The 17478-nt window shown below is 45.2% G+C and overlaps 1 protein-coding gene across 1 annotated transcript in view; it reads left to right on the top strand.

Annotated features, from left to right (window-relative positions):
* gpc3 (glypican 3) overlaps positions 1-17478 on the top strand; it is a 566197-nt gene that overhangs the window by 250333 nt on the left and 298386 nt on the right. Inside the window, exon 6 of the mRNA XM_065018217.1 lies at positions 4539-4647. Within this exon, the coding sequence (XP_064874289.1) occupies positions 4539-4647 (109 nt within the window). The remainder of the gene's footprint in view (positions 1-4538; positions 4648-17478) is intronic.

Here is a 17478-nt window from a genome sequence, read left to right as displayed (position 1 = left end):
TATATTTCCAACTGTCAATGTCCTCTCTGAGAGAAGACTATATTTCCAACTGTCAATGTCCTCTCTGAGAGAAGACTATATTTCCAACTGTCAATGTTCTCTCTGAGAGAAGACTATATTTCCAACTGTCAATGTCCTCTCCGAGAGAAGACTATATTTCCAACTGTCAATGTCCTCTCTGAGAGAAGACTATATTTCCAACTGTCAATGTCCTCTCTGAGAGAAGACTATATTTTCAACTGTCAATGTCCTCTCTGAGAGAAGACTATATTTCCAACTGTCAATGTCCTCTCTGAGAGAAGACTATATTTCCAATTGTCAATGTCCTCTATGAGAGAAGACAATATTTCCAACTGTCAATGTCCTCTATGAGAGAAGACAATATTTCCAACTGTCAATGTCCTCTCAGAGTAGGGCAGGCTATATATATTTCCAACTATCAATGTCCTGTCAGCAGACTGTATCTACCTCAGTGACCTCGTACCCCTGCACATTCACTCGGTACTGTTACCCCTTGTATTTTTCCAAGTTATTGTTACTCATTGTGTATTTACTATTACTTTTACTTTTATTATTTAGTTTTACTTTTCTATTATTTCTCTATTTTCTCTATCTGCATTGTTGGGAAGGGCCCGTAAGCATTTCTCTGTTAGTCTACACCTGTTGTTAATGAAGCGTGTGACAACTACAAGTCCTATCTTCAAATCTTCTCATCCAGTTTATACCAAAAGGGCTTACCTTAACATAGCTTTTACACAGGGTAGATTCATCTCGAGCTCAGAATGCCTCTCACATAATTCTGTAGAGACATCGAGGTCAGAGCTAAATGTGTCTCTCGTTATCAGACGCGTCTTGCGTGTCACCTGTATCCAAGATCAGAGGAATGACACCTTAACATTATCTCAAATATATTTTTAAACACACAGGGTGCCTCCTCACACCACACAAAAGGATGTGGGCAAACTCACAGCACTGAAAATAAACATACCACTTTTTTCTTAGTAATCTAATGTCATATTCAAGTAGTGTCCATATCTAAATAAATCATATTTATTTTCCACCACTTCATTCACACTTTGCTCTTTGTGTGTCATTATGCAACACTGAGATGCAGCTCCTAGCCCATAGCATGTATCATAGCTATTAACATCTAATCACTAGCCGTCATCAGCCTATCATGACCTGCACTACCAAAAGTACACTACACGACCAAATGCTCGTCCAACATCTCATTCCAAAATAAAGGGCGTTAATATTTAGTTGGTCCCCCCTTTGCTGCTATAACAGCCTCCACTCTGGGAAGGCTTTCCACTAGATGTTGGAACATTGGAAGCAAGTCCCCGCAGCATTCAGCCACAAAAGCATTAGTGAGGTCGGGCACTGATGTTGGGTGATTAGGCCTTGCTCACAGTCTGCGTTCCAATTCATCCCAAAGGTGTTGATGGGGTTGAGGTAAGGGCTCTCTACAGGCCAGTCAAGTTCTTCCCCACTGATCTCCACAAACCATTTCTGTATGGATCTCTCTTTGTGCACAAGGACATTGTCATGCCAAAATTGTTGCCACAAAGTTGGAAGCACTGAATTGTCTAGAATGTCATTGTATGCTGTAGTGTTAAGATTTCCCTTCACCGGAACCAAAGGACCTAGCCAGAACCATGAAGAACAGCCCCAGACCATTATTCCTCCTTGAACAAACCTTACAGTTGGCACTATGCTTTGGGGCAGGTAGCGTTCTCCTGGCATCCGCCAAACTCAGATTCGTCCGTCAGACGGTGAAGCGTGATTCATCACTCCAAAGAACGTGTTTCTAATGATCGAGAGTCCAATGGCGGCAAGCTTTACACGTCGGCCATGGAAACCCATTTCATGAAGCTCCCGACGAACAGTTCTTGTGCTGACGTTGCTTCCAGAGGCGGTTTGGAACTTGGTAGTGGGTGTTGCAACTGAGGACAGACCATTTTTACACGCTACATGTTTCAGCACTCGGCGGTCCCGTTCTGTGAGCTTGTGTGGCCTACCACTTCACGGCTGAGCCGTTGTTGCTCCTAGACATTTCCACTTCACAATAACAGCACTTGACTCATTGGAAAGGTGGCATCCTATGACGGTGCCACGTTGAGAGTCACTGAGCTCTTCAGTAAGGCCATTCTACTGCCAATGTTTTATATGGAGATTGCATGGCTGTGTGCTCGATTTTATACACCTGTCAGCAATGGGTGTGGCTGAAATAGCCGAATCCACTCATTTGAGGGGTTGTCCACATACACTAAAAATACAAAAGTATGTCCTCTATCTGCTGGTAGTATATCACATGTATCTATTATTAATGTGATTAGAAGGATAAATAACGGTGGAAATGTAATTAAGGGTTTAATGAAAAGTACGAGTTAGGTGGCACCGTGTTAATGAGGAGCTGATGTATGATGGAGCAGGGAGGAGAGGAGTGGGGAGGGGAGAGGAGGGTTGGGAGAGGGGGGTGGAGGAGAGGGGGTGTGTCATAGACACATGGCTTCACACTGTGCCATCGCCCCTCCCTGCAGCTGTTGGCTTCTTCAGACACTCCATTTCCTCTTCCTCTGACCTCTTTTTGACTTTCCTGTTCTCAGCAAACCATCTCTTTCCCTTCCTGTTCTCAGCAAACCATCTCTTTCAGTTACCTCTGGTTTGTTCAGCCATTTCGATGAGTTAGGGTTAGAGTTTTGGGATAAACGCCGAAAATAAGGTTAACAAATGCTTAGGAGATCTGATACGTTTTGTTCTATGAGATAATATCAGTCAGTTAACTGAAGAAAAAAAAGATGCCATTTCCATTTCTCTCTGTGAGGATCGAAACTGGAGACAGGACAAAGTAACGATGCAGACACAGGGAGCAACCGGGGGAGCAGACAGTTATAGACAGGGAAATCAACAACGGGAAGGAGTCCAGGTGCGTCCAATGAGCGCTGCTGCGCATAGTGATGGTAACAGGTGTGCGTAATGAAGGGCAGCCTTGCGCCCTCGAGCGCCAGAAAGGGAGAGCGGGAGCATGCGTGACAGCTCTCTATGAGAGGATATACTGTAAGATAACATCAATCATTTTCACCCTTATCGTGATGGTCTGTGTGAGCCAGTCATCCTTTAATCAGTTTCTCATTCCTTTGGGGGGGGGTGTTCCTCTTCTATTCAGCTGTGTAAACACACCTGTCTGGTTGCGTGCGTGGGGCCATTCTCCGAGGTTGACATGCTGATAGCATCAGAGTTTGGTTCATAAAGGGTTAAAGCCAGGCGTAGCAGAGAGCACGACAGCACCTGGGAGAATGCTTCAGTACAATATAACACAGAGGAAGAGTTCCAACCTGGGCTGCTTCAGTACAATATAACACAGAGGAAGAGTTCCAACCTGGGCTGCTTCAGTACAATATAACACAGAGGAAGAGTTCCAACCTGGGCTGCTTCAGTACAATATAACACAGAGGAAGAGTTCCAACCTGGGCTCTGTCAGTACAATATAACACAGAGGAAGAGTTCCAACCTGGGCTCTGTCAGTACAATATAACACAGAGGAAGAGTTCCAACCTGGGCTCTGTCAGTACAATATAACACAGAGGAAGAGTTCCAACCTGGGCTCTGTCAGTACAATATAACACAGAGGAAGAGTTCCAACCTGGGCTGCTTCAGTACAATATAACACAGAGGAAGAGTTCCAACCTGGGCTGCTTCAGTACAATATAACACAGAGGAAGAGTTCCAACCTGGGCTCTGTCAGTACAATATAACACAGAGGAAGAGTTCCAACCTGGGCTGCTTCAGTACAATATAACACAGAGGAAGAGTTCCAACCTGGGCTCTGTCAGTACAATATAACACAGAGGAAGAGTTCCAACCTGGGCTGCTTCAGTACAATATAACACAGAGGAAGAGTTCCAACCTGGGCTGCTTCAGTACAATATAACACAGAGGAAGAGTTCCAACCTGGGCTCTGTCAGTACAATATAACACAGAGGAAGAGTTCCAACCTGGGCTGCTTCAGTACAATATAACACAGAGGAAGAGTTCCAACCTGGGCTCTGTCAGTACAATATAACACAGAGGAAGAGTTCCAAGATATTTTTCTTCCTCCTCCACCTATCTACCTCTGACTACGCCTCTGCAGGATCTTATCCCTCTGGGACTGGGGCTTTCCGTTCTGTGATTCAGGCTATCTAATCAAATGAAATGTTCTCACTACTCTACATAGTAAACTGATTGGAGGATAGATTGGGGATATGATGTATGAACATGCATCATCTTATCTTACACATAATATTCAATTATTGACTTATGAATGCACCTCGAGTTACTGGTGATTTGTTTCTAAATGGCTAAAAATCCTGTCTGAAGAGCTTTTATTCGTCTTATCAACACTAGATGGCGATAGAGCTTCATATTGGGCACTAGTCTTTTTGTCCTTTTCACTATACCATTCATGTGATTTATTTAACACCAAACAGAACAACGCAGCTTTTCAAAAATGGATCTGATGAAACTTACATTTTCTTTTCTTTTTCTGTCTTTTCCAGGTTTCCTGTCCCAGTGAAGCGCTCTCACCCTCATGGCCCTGACCCTAAGATCAAAGCCCCTGAACCAGTCATCTCCCAGATCATCGACAAACTCAAACACATCAACCAGGTGGTCTGCATGTGTGTGTGTGTGTGCGTGTGTGCGTGCGTGCTTGTGTGCGTGTGCGTTTATGCGTTTGTGGGTACTTTCATATATGTTTATGCTCAGGTCAGTCAAAACAGGCTGTTGATGGAGGGCACATGTGTGGCCCCTACCCCTGAGCCTAGCCCCTACCCCTGAGCCTGGCCCCTACCCCTGAGCCTGGCCCCTACCCCTGGGCCTAGCCCCTACCCCTGGGCATAGCCCCTACCCCTGAGCTTAGCCCCTACCCCTGAGCCTAGCCCCTAACCCTGAGCCTTGCCCCTACCCCTGAGCCTAGCCCCTACCCCTGAGCCTGGCCCCTACCCCTGGGCCTAGCCCCTACCCCTGGGCCTAGCCTCTACCCCTGAGCCTGGCCCCTACCCCCTGAGCCTAGCCCCTACCCCTGAGCCTGGCCCTTACCCCTGGGCCTAGCCCCTACCCCTGAGCCTAGCCCCTACCCCTGAGCCTAGTCCCTACCCCTGGGCCTAGCCCCTACCCCTGAGCCTGGCCCCTATCCCTGAGCCTGGCCCCTACCCCTGAGCCTAGCCCCTACCCCCTACCCCTGGGCCTAGCCCCTACCCCTGAGCCTGGCCCCTATCCCTGAGCCTGGCCCCTACCCCTGAGCCTAGCCCCTACCCCTACCCCTGGGCCTAGCCCCTACCCCCTGAGCCTGGCACCTACCCCTGAACCTGGACCTTACCTCTGGGCCTGGCCCCTATCCCTGAGCCTGACCCTTACCCCTGAGCCTGGCCCCTACCCCTGGGCCTAGCCCCTACCCCTTGTTCTGACTCAGCCATATGGAATACAGGTTACTCTGTAGAACTATCTGGTTCTGACCCAACCATATGGAATACAGGTTACTCTGCAGCTACAGTTGAGGCCGGAAGTTTACATACACCTTAGCCAAATACATTTAAACTCAGTTTTTCACAAATCCTGACATTTAATCCTCGTAAAAATTCCCTGTTTTAGGTCAGTTAGGATCACCACTTTATTTTAAGAATGTGAAATGTCGGAATAATTGTCGAGAGAATGATTTATTTCAGCTTTTATTTCTTTCATCACATTCCCAGTGGGTCAGAAGTTTACATACACTCAATTAGTATTTGGTAGCATTGCCTCTAAATTGTTTAACTTGGGTCAAACGTTTTGGGTAGCCTTAGAGACATCATAACATAGAGACATGAGGGGACATCAGGTCATAAAGACATCAGGTCATAGAGACATCAGGACATAGATACATCAGGGGATATCAGGTCATAGATACATCAGGTCATAGAGACATCAGCACATAGAGACATCAGGTCATAGAGACATCAGGGCATAGAGATATCAGGGCATAGAGACATCAGGACATAGAGACATCAGTACATAGAGACATCAGCACATAGAGATATCAGGGCATATAGTCATCAGGGCACACCATGACATAGAGACATTAAGACATAGAGACACCAGGACATATATACATCAGGGGACATCAGGACATAGATACATCAGGGGACATCATGACATAGAGACATACGCACATAGAGACATCAGGGGACATCATGACATAGAGACATACGCACATAGAGACATCAGGGGACATCAGGACATAGAGACATCAGAACATAGAGACATCAGGTGACATCAGGACATAGAGACATCAGAACATAGAGACATCAGTACATAGAGACATCAGGGGACATCAGGTCATAGAGACATCAGCACATAGAGACATCAGTACATAGAGATATCAGTACATAGAAACATCAGGACATAGAGACATCAGCACATAGAGACATCAGCACATAGAGACACCAGCACATAGAAACATCAGCACATAGAGACATCAGCACATAGAGACATCAGTACATAGAGACATCAGTACATAGAAACATCAGGACATAGAGACATCAGGACATGGATGCATCAGGACATAGAGACATCAGCACATAGAGACATCAGCACATAGAGACACCAGCACATAGAAACATCAGCACATAGAGACATCAGTACATAGAGACATCAGTACATAGAGACATCAGGGGACATCAGCACATAGAGACATCAGGGGACATCAGGTCATAGAGACATCAGCCCATAGAGACATCAGCACATAGAGACATCAGTACATAGAGACATCAGTACATATAGACATCAGTACATAGAGACATCAGAGCATAGAGACATCAGGGGACATCAGTACATAGAGACATCAGTACATAGAGACATCAGGGGACATCAGTACATCGAGACATCAGGGGACATCAGCACATAGAGACATCAACACATAGAGACATCGGCACATCAGAGCATAGAGACATCAATACATAGAGACATCAGCACATAGAGACATCAGGACATAGAGACATCAGGACATGGATACATCAGGACATAGATGCATCAGGACATAGAGACATCGGGACATAGAGACATCGGGACATAGAGACATCAGGACATAAAGACATCAGGATATGGATATATCAGGACATAGATGCATCGGGACATAGAGACATAAGGACATATAAACATCAGGACAAAGAGACATCAGGACATGGAAACATCAGGAGATAGAGACATCAGCACATAGAGATATCAGGACATAGAGACATCAGGTCATAAAGACATCAGGACATAGAGACATCAGCACATAGAGACATCAGTACATAGAGACATCAGGGTATAGAGACATCAGGACATAGAGATATCAGGACATAGAGACATCAGGTCATAAAGACATCAGGACATAGAGACATCAGCCCATAGAGACATCAGCACATAGAGACATCAGTACATAGAGACATCAGTACATATAGACATCAGCACATAGAGACATCAGAGCATAGAGACATCAGGGGACATCAGTACATAGAGACATCAGGGGACATCAGTACATAGAGACATCAGTACATAGAGACATCAGGGGACATCAGTACATCGAGACATCAGGGGACATCAGCACATAGAGACATCAACACATAGAGACATCGGCACATCAGAGCATAGAGACATCAATACATAGAGACATCAGCACATAGAGACATCAGGACATAGAGACATCAGGACATGGATACATCAGGACATAGATGCATCAGGACATAGAGACATCGGGACATAGAAACATCGGGACATAGAGACATCAGGACATAGAGACATCAGGACATAAAGACATCAGGATATGGATACATCAGGACATAGATGCATCGGGACATAGAGACATAAGGACATATAAACATCAGGACAAAGAGACATCAGGACATGGAAACATCAGGACATAGAGACATCAGGACATAGAGGCATCAGGACATGGATACATCAGGACATGGATACATCAGGACATAGAGACATCAGTACATAGAGACATCAGGACATGGATACATCAAAACATAGAGACATCAGGATATAGAGACATCAGAGCATAGAAACATCAGGAGATCGAGACATCAGCACATAGAGATATCAGGACATAGAGACATCAGGTCATAAAGACATCAGGACATAGAGACATCAGCACATAGAGACATCAGTACATAGAGACATCAGGGTATAGAGACATCAGGACATAGAGATATCAGGACATAGAGACATCAGGTCATAAAGACATCAGGACATAGAGACATCAGCACATAGAGACATCAGTACATAGAGACATCAGGGCATAGAGACATCAGGGCATAGAGACGTCAGGGCATAGAGGCATCAGGACATGGAAACATCAGGACATAGAGACATCAGAACATGGAAACATCAGGACATAGAGACATCAGGACATAGAGACATCAGTACATAGAGACATCAGGACATGGATACATCAAAACATAGAGACATCAGGATATAGAGACATCAGGGGACATCAGCACATAGAGACATCAGCACATAGAGACATAAGCACATAGAGACATCAGCACATAGAGACATCAGAGCATAGAGACATCAATACATAGAGACATCAGCACATAGAGACATCAGGACATAGAGACATCAGGACATGGATACATCAGGACATAGAGACATCAGGATATAGAGACATCAAGGGACATCAGCACATAGAGACATCAGCACATAGAGACATAAGCACATAGAGACATCAGCACATAGAGACATCAGAGCATAGAGACATCAATACATAGAGACATCAGCACATAGAGACGTCAGGACATAGAGACATCAGGACATGGATACATCAGGACATAGATGCATCAGGACATAGAGACATCAAGACATAGAGACATCAGGACATAGAGACATCAGGACATGGATACATCAGGACATAGATGCATCGGGACATAGAGACATCAGGACATATAAACATCAGGACAAAGAGACATCAGGACATGGAAACATCAGGACATAGAGACATCAGGACATAGAGACATCAGGACATGGATACATCAGGACATAGAGACATCAGTACATAGAGACATCAGAGCATAGAAACATCAGGACATAGAGACATCAGCACATAGAGATATCAGGACATGGATACATCAAAACATAGAGACATCAGGATATAGAGACATCAGGTCATAAAGACATAGAGACATCAGGACATGGATACATCAAAACATAGAGACATCAGGATATAGAGACATCAGGTCATAAAGACATCATGACATAGAGACATCAGCACATAGAGATATCAGGACATAGAGACATCAGGTCATAAAGACATCAGTACATAGAGACATCAGGATATAGAGACATCAGAGCATAGAAACATCCGGACATAGAGATATCAGGACATAGGGACATCAGGACATAGGGACATGGAAACATCAGGACATGGACACATCAGGACATAGAGACATCAGGACATGGACACATCAGGACATAGAGACATCATGGGACATCAGGTCATAGAGACATCAGGACATGGACACATCAGCACATAGAGACATCAGGACATAGAGACATCAAGACATAGAGACATCAGGACATAGAGACATCAGGACATAGAGACATCAAGACATAGAGACATCAGGACATGGAAACATGTTACAACACAGAATTAAAAACATTGCTCATAGAAACACATTACTATTGGATAGACATTCTAACATACCGATTAAAAAATATATATATATTGCACATTGCTAAATTTTTGCACAACACCTTACGATCATTTAGGTCACTGCTACCTGGACTATTCTGACAGTGTGGGGATCAAAGTTTTTGTGACGGGCAACAGGACCAGCTCTACCATCATCACACTGACTAAGGCTCTGCTGTCTGTCATCAAGGCCCCCTACATACCAACTGCTCCTCCGTTTCTATGACAACCCACCTCAGAGGGAGCCGAGGGTGCTAACAGGTGCCCGCCCATACCTCCCAGTCTGACTCAGTAGCTAGTTGGTTGTATCAGCCAATGAGATCTGTGTTCCCCCTGGTTGTTGTTGTAAGGTTCTGGCTGTTGACATGCAGGACTGAACCCCCCTCTGCTTCTACAGGGAGCCCAGGTCAGGTCAGCTTCCCTCTGTGTGTGTGTGTGTGTGTGTGTGTGTGTGTGTGTGTGTGTGTGTGTGTGTGTGTGTGTGTGTGTGTGTGTGTGTGTGTGTGTGTGTGTGTGTGTGTGTGTGTGTGCGCGTGCGTGCGTGCGATTGCGTCGATCAGAGGGGCTAGTGCTTGTGTGCTGAAGGCCTGTCTCAATGGATTACTGTATCTCTCTCCTGTTCAAACAAACTGGGAAAGGACATGTAAGGAGGAACTGTGCCCCCTCTCTTCCCCAGCTCAAGCCCCTCAAAGGGGAGGGTTTGGGAGTGGGGGGGAGATCCACCTCAGGGAGACGCTGTAATTTTCTCAATTACTTTTCTCTGCATTACCTCATGCACACTTAGTCCCTCCCCTGAGGAGAGGATAGATTTTTGGTTGTGAGATTTCAGTGCTCCCCCACCCCCCTACCCTCAGTCCTGTCTCTCTCTCTCAAATCTCTGCTTCTTCAAATCCTCTTTCTATTTACTTTACACACACACACACAAAGTGAATGATAGACATAGGTACAGCAAGTGTACACTGAAATGATAATGCCAGAGAAGCCGGTGTTTGGAGGATATATTGGTACACGTGTTGTTCGTCCAGGGCACACTGGCGTCGAGGGCATTTTCACTTTTACTAAACGTGTTACCAACATCTTCAAATTATGAGTTACATAAAGTGCATTTGGAAATTATTCAGACCTCTTGACTTTTTCCACATTCTGTTACGTTACAGCCTTGTTCTTAAATTGATTAAATTGTTTTATTTTCTTATCAGTCTACACACAATACTCCATAATGAAAAAGTAACAACAGGTTTTTATACATTTTTGCAAGTGTATTCAAAGTAAAAAACGGAAATATCTCATTTACATAAGTATTCAAGACCCTTTACTCAGTACTTTGTTGAAGCACCTTTGGCAGCGATCACAGCCTTCGGTATGACGCTACAAGCTTTGCCCACTTGTATTTGAGGTGTTTCTCCCATTCTTCTCTGCAGATCCTCTCAGCTCTGTCAAGGTCTCTCCAGAGATGTTTGATCAGGTTCATGTCCGGGCTCTGGCTGGGCCACTCAAGGACATTCAGAGACTTGTCCCGAAGTCACTCCTGCATTGTCTTGACTGTGTGCTTAGGGTCATTGTCCTGTTGGAAGGTGAACCTTCGCCCCAGTCTGAGGTCCTGAGAGCTCTGGAGCAGGGTTTCATCAATGATCTCTCTGTGCTCTGTTCATCTTTCCCTTGATCCTCACTGGTCTCCAAGTCCCTGCGGCTGAAAAACTTCCCCACAGCATGATGCTGCCACCACCATGCTTCACCATAGGGATGGTGCCAGGTTTCCTCCAGACGTGACGCTTGGCATTCAGGCCAAAGAGTTCAATCTTGGTAGAAAAAGAAGGTGAAAAAATAATATCTGGAAAAGTCAAGGGGTCTGAATACTTTCTGAATGCAATGTATTTTCATTAAAAACTTTATTTTGATGAATTTATTCATACTATTACATCCTTCCACAAAATATAGTCCCGACACAAATCTAGGGTTGCTACCCAAGCCGGCTGGTCTTTCATTCTACCAATTCGGTTGCCAGAAATGCGACCCAGTCGTTCAGTCTTTTTGTTCTGTATCTATGGACACGGCCGTCGTTCGTTCTAAATGTTCTATTGCCATACTGGCTGGTAACGTTCTTATCCCTTGCTTGCTATCTAGCCAACTACTGCTAACTTACAGCCACGTCAAACCGTGCAGCCAGAATAACAACAAAGTAGCTTCATTTGCATCTGTTTAAGCTGTTTTCTATTGACATTTATTTGGACACATCCATAACAATGAGTTAATGAGGCGTGATTTCACCTGGTGTAGAAAATGTGTTCTCTCGTCAGGAAACTGTTGTCAGAGGAGTCAAAAACATAGCTAACACAATCACTGCAAACTTAAGCTGGAAAGACTGCAAACTAGCTGCACTTCCTTTCGTTTGACCTGTTCTATTGACAGTTATTTGTATATATCCATGAAAATGATGCTGATTCTGTAATACCTACATATTTCATGCAGACCACCATAGTCCGTGTGCCCAAGAACACCACGATAAAATGCCTAAATGACTACCAACCCATAGCACTCACGCCTGTAGCCATGAAGTGCTTTGAAAGGCTGGTCATGGCTCACATCAACGCCATCATCCCAGAAAACCTAGACCCACTACAATTGCCTACCGCCCCAACAAATCCACAAATGACGCAATCTCTATTGCGTTCCACACTGCCCTTTCCCACCTGGATAAAAGGAACACCTATATGAGAATGCTGTTAATTGACTACAGATCAGCATTCAACACCATAGTGCCATCAAGGCTCATCACTAAACTAAGGACCCTGGGACTAAACACCTCCCTCTGCAACTGGATCCTAGACTTCCTGACGGGCCGCCCACAGGTGGTAAGGGTAGGCAACAACACATCTGCCACGCTGATCCTCAACACGGGGGCCCCTCAGAGGTGCGTGATTAGTCCCCTCCTGTACTCCCTGTTCACCCATGACTGCATAGCCAAGCACGACTCCAACAGCATCATTAAGTTTGCTGATGACACAATGGTAGTAGGCCTGATCACCGACAACAATGAGACAGCCTATAGAGAGGAGGTCAGAGACCTGGCAGTGTGGTGCCAGGACAACAACCTCTCCCTTAACGTGATCAAGACAAAGGAGATGATTGTGGCCTCCAGGAAAAGGAGGGCTGAGCATGCCCCCATCCACATCGACGGGCTGTAGTGGAGCGAGTTGAGAGCTTCAAGTTCATTGGTGTCCATATCGCCAACAAACGATCATTTTCCAAACACACCAGGTCAGTCGTGAAGAGGGTACGGCAGCGCCTATTCCCCCTTGGGAGACAGAAAAGATTTGGCATGGATCCTCAGATCCTCAAAAAGTTCTACAGCTGTACCATCGAGAGCATTCTATCTGGTGCATCACCGCCTGGTATGGCAACTCCTCGGTTTCCGACCGCAATTCGCTACAGAGGGTAGTGCGTATGGCCCAGTACATCACTGGGGCCAAGCTTCCTGCCTTCCAGGACCTCTATACTAGGCCATGTCAGAAGAAGGCTCTAAAAATTGTCAGTCACCAGCCACCCTATTCATTAACGGTTGTCTCTGCTACCACAGGGCAACTGGTAACGGAGTGCCAAGTCTAGGTCCAAAAGGCTCCTCATCAGCTTCTACCCCCAAGCCATAAGACTGCTGAACAGTCCATCAAATGGCTATCAGACTATTTGCATTGACCCCCCACCCTTTTTTTTACGCTGCTGCTACTCTGTTTATTATCTACGCATAGACACTTTACCCCTACTTATATGTATATATTAAATGAATTACCTCGACTAACCTGTGCCTGTAGCATCCTCAGCTGAATGAATGGTCAACTCTCAAACTGATGATTTGTGAATGTTTCATGCGGAACCATTTCTATAAACACACCGTAAGAGCTCCAATTTGTAAGTCGCTCTGGATAAGAGCGTCTGCTAAATGACTTAAATGTAAATGTAAGAGCTGATGGAGAAACAAACCAAATGTGATCTTACAATATGAACAATATAGTCCACAAACAATAATACACTTTTACACTATGTTAAATTAGTTTGCTTCATACATCAAATGTTTTATTTATTTTATTTATTTCAACTTTATTTAACCAGGTAGGAAAGTTGAGAACAAGTTCTCATTTACAATTGCGACCTGGCCAAGATAGAGCACAGAGTTACACATGCAGTAAAACAAACATACAGTCAATAATACAGTAGAAAAATAAGTCTATATACAATGTGAGCAAGTGAGGTGAGATAAGGGAGGTAAAGGCAAAAAAAGGCCATGGTGGCGAAGTAAATACAATATAGCAAGTAAAACACTGGAATGGTTGATTTGCAGTGGAAGAATGTGCAAAGTAGAGATAGAAATAATGGGGTGCAAAGGGAAAGAGGTAGAGTTTTGGGCTAAATTATAGATGAGCTATGTACAGGTGCAGTAATCTGTGAGCTGCTCTGACAGCTGGTGCTTAAAGCTAGTGAGGGAGATAAGTGTTTCCAGTTTCAGAGATTTTTGTAGTTCGTTCCAGTCATTGGCAGCAGAGAACTGGAAGGAGAGGCGGCCAAAGGAAGAATTGGATTTTGGGGGTGACCAGAGCGATATACTTGCTGGAGCGCGTGTTCCAGGTGGGTGCTGCTATGGTGACCAGCGAGCTGAGATAAGGGGGGACTTTACCTAGCAGGGTCTTGTAGATGACCTGGAGCCAGTGGGTTTGGCGACGAGTATGAAGCAAGGGCCAGCCAACGAGAGCGTACAGGTCACAGTGGAGGGTAGTATATGGGGCTTTGGTGACAAAACGGATGGCACTGTGATAGACTGCATCCAATTGATTGAGTAAGGTATTGGAGGCTATTTTGTAAATGACATCGCTGAAGTCGAGGATTGGTAGGATGGTCAGTTTTACAAGGGTATGTTTGGCAGCATGAGTGAAGAATGCTTTGTTGCGAAATAGGAAGCCAATTCTAGATTTAACTTTGGATTGGAGATGTTTTATATGAGTCTGGAAGGAGAGTTTACAGTCTAACCAGACACCTAGGTATTTGTAGTTGTCCACATATTCTAAGTCAGAGCTGTCCAGAATAGTGATGTTGGACAGGCAGGCAGGTGCAGGCAGCGATCGGTTGAAGAGCATGCATTTGCCTCCCAGGTGGCGCAGTGGTTAAGGGCGCTGTACTGCAGCGCCAGCTGTGCCATCAGAGACTCTGGGTTCGCGCCCAGGCTCTGTCGTAACCGTCCGCGACCGGGAGGTCCATGGGGCGACGCACAATTGGCCTAGCGTCGTCCGGGTTAGGGAGGGCTTGGTCAGTAGGGAAGTCCTTGTCTCATCACGCACCAGCGACTCCTGTGGCGGGCTGGGCGCAGTGCGCGCTAGCCAAGGTTGCCAGGTGCACAGTGTTTCCTCCGACACATTGGTTTGGCTGGCTTCCAGGTTGGATGCGCGCTGTGTTAAGAAGCAGTGCGGCTAGGTTGGGCTGTGTATCGGAGGACGCATGACTTTCAACCTTTGTCTCTCCCGAGCCCGTATGGGAGTTGTAGCGATGAGACAAGATAGTAGCTACTGCAACAATTGGACACCACGAAATTGGGGAGAAAAAGGGGTAAAAAAAAGAAGAGCATGCATTTAGTTTTACTTGTATTTAAGAACAATTGGAGGCCACGGAAGGAGAGTTGTATGGCATTGAAGCTCGCCTGGAGGGTTGTTAGCACAGTGTTCAAAGAAGGGCCAGAAGTATACAGAATGGTGTCGTCTGCGTAGAGGTGGATCAGAGACTCACCAGCAGCAAGAGCGACATCATTGATGTGTACAGAGAAGAGAGTCGGTCCAAGAATTGAACCCTGTGGCACCCCCATAGAGACGGCCAAAGGCCCGAACAACAGACCCTCTGACACACTGAACTCTATCAGAGAAGTAGTTGGTGAACCAGGCGAGGCAATCATTTGAGAAACCAAGGCTGTCGAGTCTGTCGATGAGGATGTGGTGATTGACAGAGTCGAAAGCCTTGGCCAGATCAATGAATACGGCTGCACAGTATTGTTTCTTATCGATGGAGGTTAAGATTTCGTTTAGGACCTTGAGCGTGGCTGAGGTGCACCCATGACCAGCTCTGAGACCAGATTGCATAGCGGAGAAGGTATGGTGGGATTCAAAATGGTCGGTAATCTGTTTGTTGACTTGGGCTTTCGAAGACCTTAGAAAGGCAGGGTAGGATATATATAGGTCTGTAGCAGTTTGGGTCAAGAGTGTCCCCCCCTTTGAAGAGGGGGATGACCGCAATGCATGAACATTTCTACCCAAGTAGTTGATTTTGTGCTAACAGCTTGCTAATGTGGTGCAAGATTAAGTAATATTAGCCAGAACAAGCAGTGGAGCTAAGCTACAGCTAATAAAGTCATATTGCTAGCATGCTAGCATACTTCAGAACATCAATTACGAGACAAATATCTGTACAGTGCACGTCCAACGAATTAGAACGATTTCTGAAACAAGACCAATATTGAAAGACAGACAATACCTTGTTTTTTTTACAGCTAGGTGTTAAGTTTGATGTTGTTTCTTGGCCGCTTGAACAACCTTAACAAAAAACCTGCTGTCAAAATAAAAGTCACACTAAACTGTCAAATATAAAGTGAGGATTGAAAGCTTGTAAATAAAGGTCAAAATATAACGCAGATATTGTGATCTGGCGCTCAGTTTTAGATTTTGAACATTGTAGATGGTATACACAAAGCACACATGATTTCTGTACTTTAAATATCCTATGACCAGAAATAGGGTATCAGAAAAGTATGGAATCATAGCACAACCCATTCAAAAGTATAAGAGATCATGATTAGATATAGGATGCAAAGAGATTTGGGGGGCATTTATCTTAACCAGTCTCCAGCAACAAGACCATTTTCTGAACTGGGCATTAGATCTATCTTAACCAGTGTCCAGCAACAAGACCAGCTTCTGAACTTGGCATTAAATCCCCAGCAACAAGACCAGATTCTGAACTGGGCATTAGATCTATCTCAACCAGTCTCCAGCAACAAGACCAGCTTCTGAACTGGGCGTTCGAACACTGACAGCTTGGTGAGACGCTTCCCTGTCTTGTCTAACTTCCGATCATCAACACATATTTTGACTCTCCTTACTCTTACTAGCCTATCTTTATCAATAGTAGTCTCTGAAACTCTACACAACCGCCACTCATTTCGAGGCAGATCATCGTCTCTCATCATCACGATGTCACCGATTTACCGGTTTCTCTTCAGGGTGTGCCAGCGCTGCCTGATGGCGATGTTGACGAGATACTCTTTTCGCCAGCTGCTCCAAAACAGTTCTGCTAGATATTGAACATGCCACCACCTTTTCCGAGCGTACATGTCATCCCTGATGAACTTGCCTGGAGGAGGTAGAGCTGTGGTAGATTTCATAGTAAGCAGATGATTAGGGGTGAGTGGCTCAAGACTGTTAGGATTATTGATGTTGTCAACAGTGAGTGGGTGATTGTTTACAATTGCCATTGCGTCGTAGAAGAAGGTTCGTAGAGAATAATCATCTAGTCCACAAGAAGAGAGTGAGTGTGTGGAGCTAAGGATACCTTTCACTGTCCTGATCTGTCGCTCCCAGATGCCAGTGACGTGTTACTCAGTGAGAAAGGCAGTCAGCCTGTCCATGTCAACTTCCTTGAGCGCTTCCTTCAGTTCATTGCTGGCTCCCACAAAGTTGCTTTCTTGGTCACATTTAATCTGACGAACTGCACCATGTATGGCTAGGATGAAGTGCAGACCATTAATGAAGGCA

The sequence above is a fragment of the Oncorhynchus nerka genome, linkage group LG5 (assembly GCF_034236695.1).
Source record: "Oncorhynchus nerka isolate Pitt River linkage group LG5, Oner_Uvic_2.0, whole genome shotgun sequence".
NCBI classification, from domain to species: Eukaryota; Metazoa; Chordata; class Actinopteri; order Salmoniformes; family Salmonidae; genus Oncorhynchus; species Oncorhynchus nerka.
This window is presented reverse-complemented; position numbering and strand designations above follow the sequence as displayed.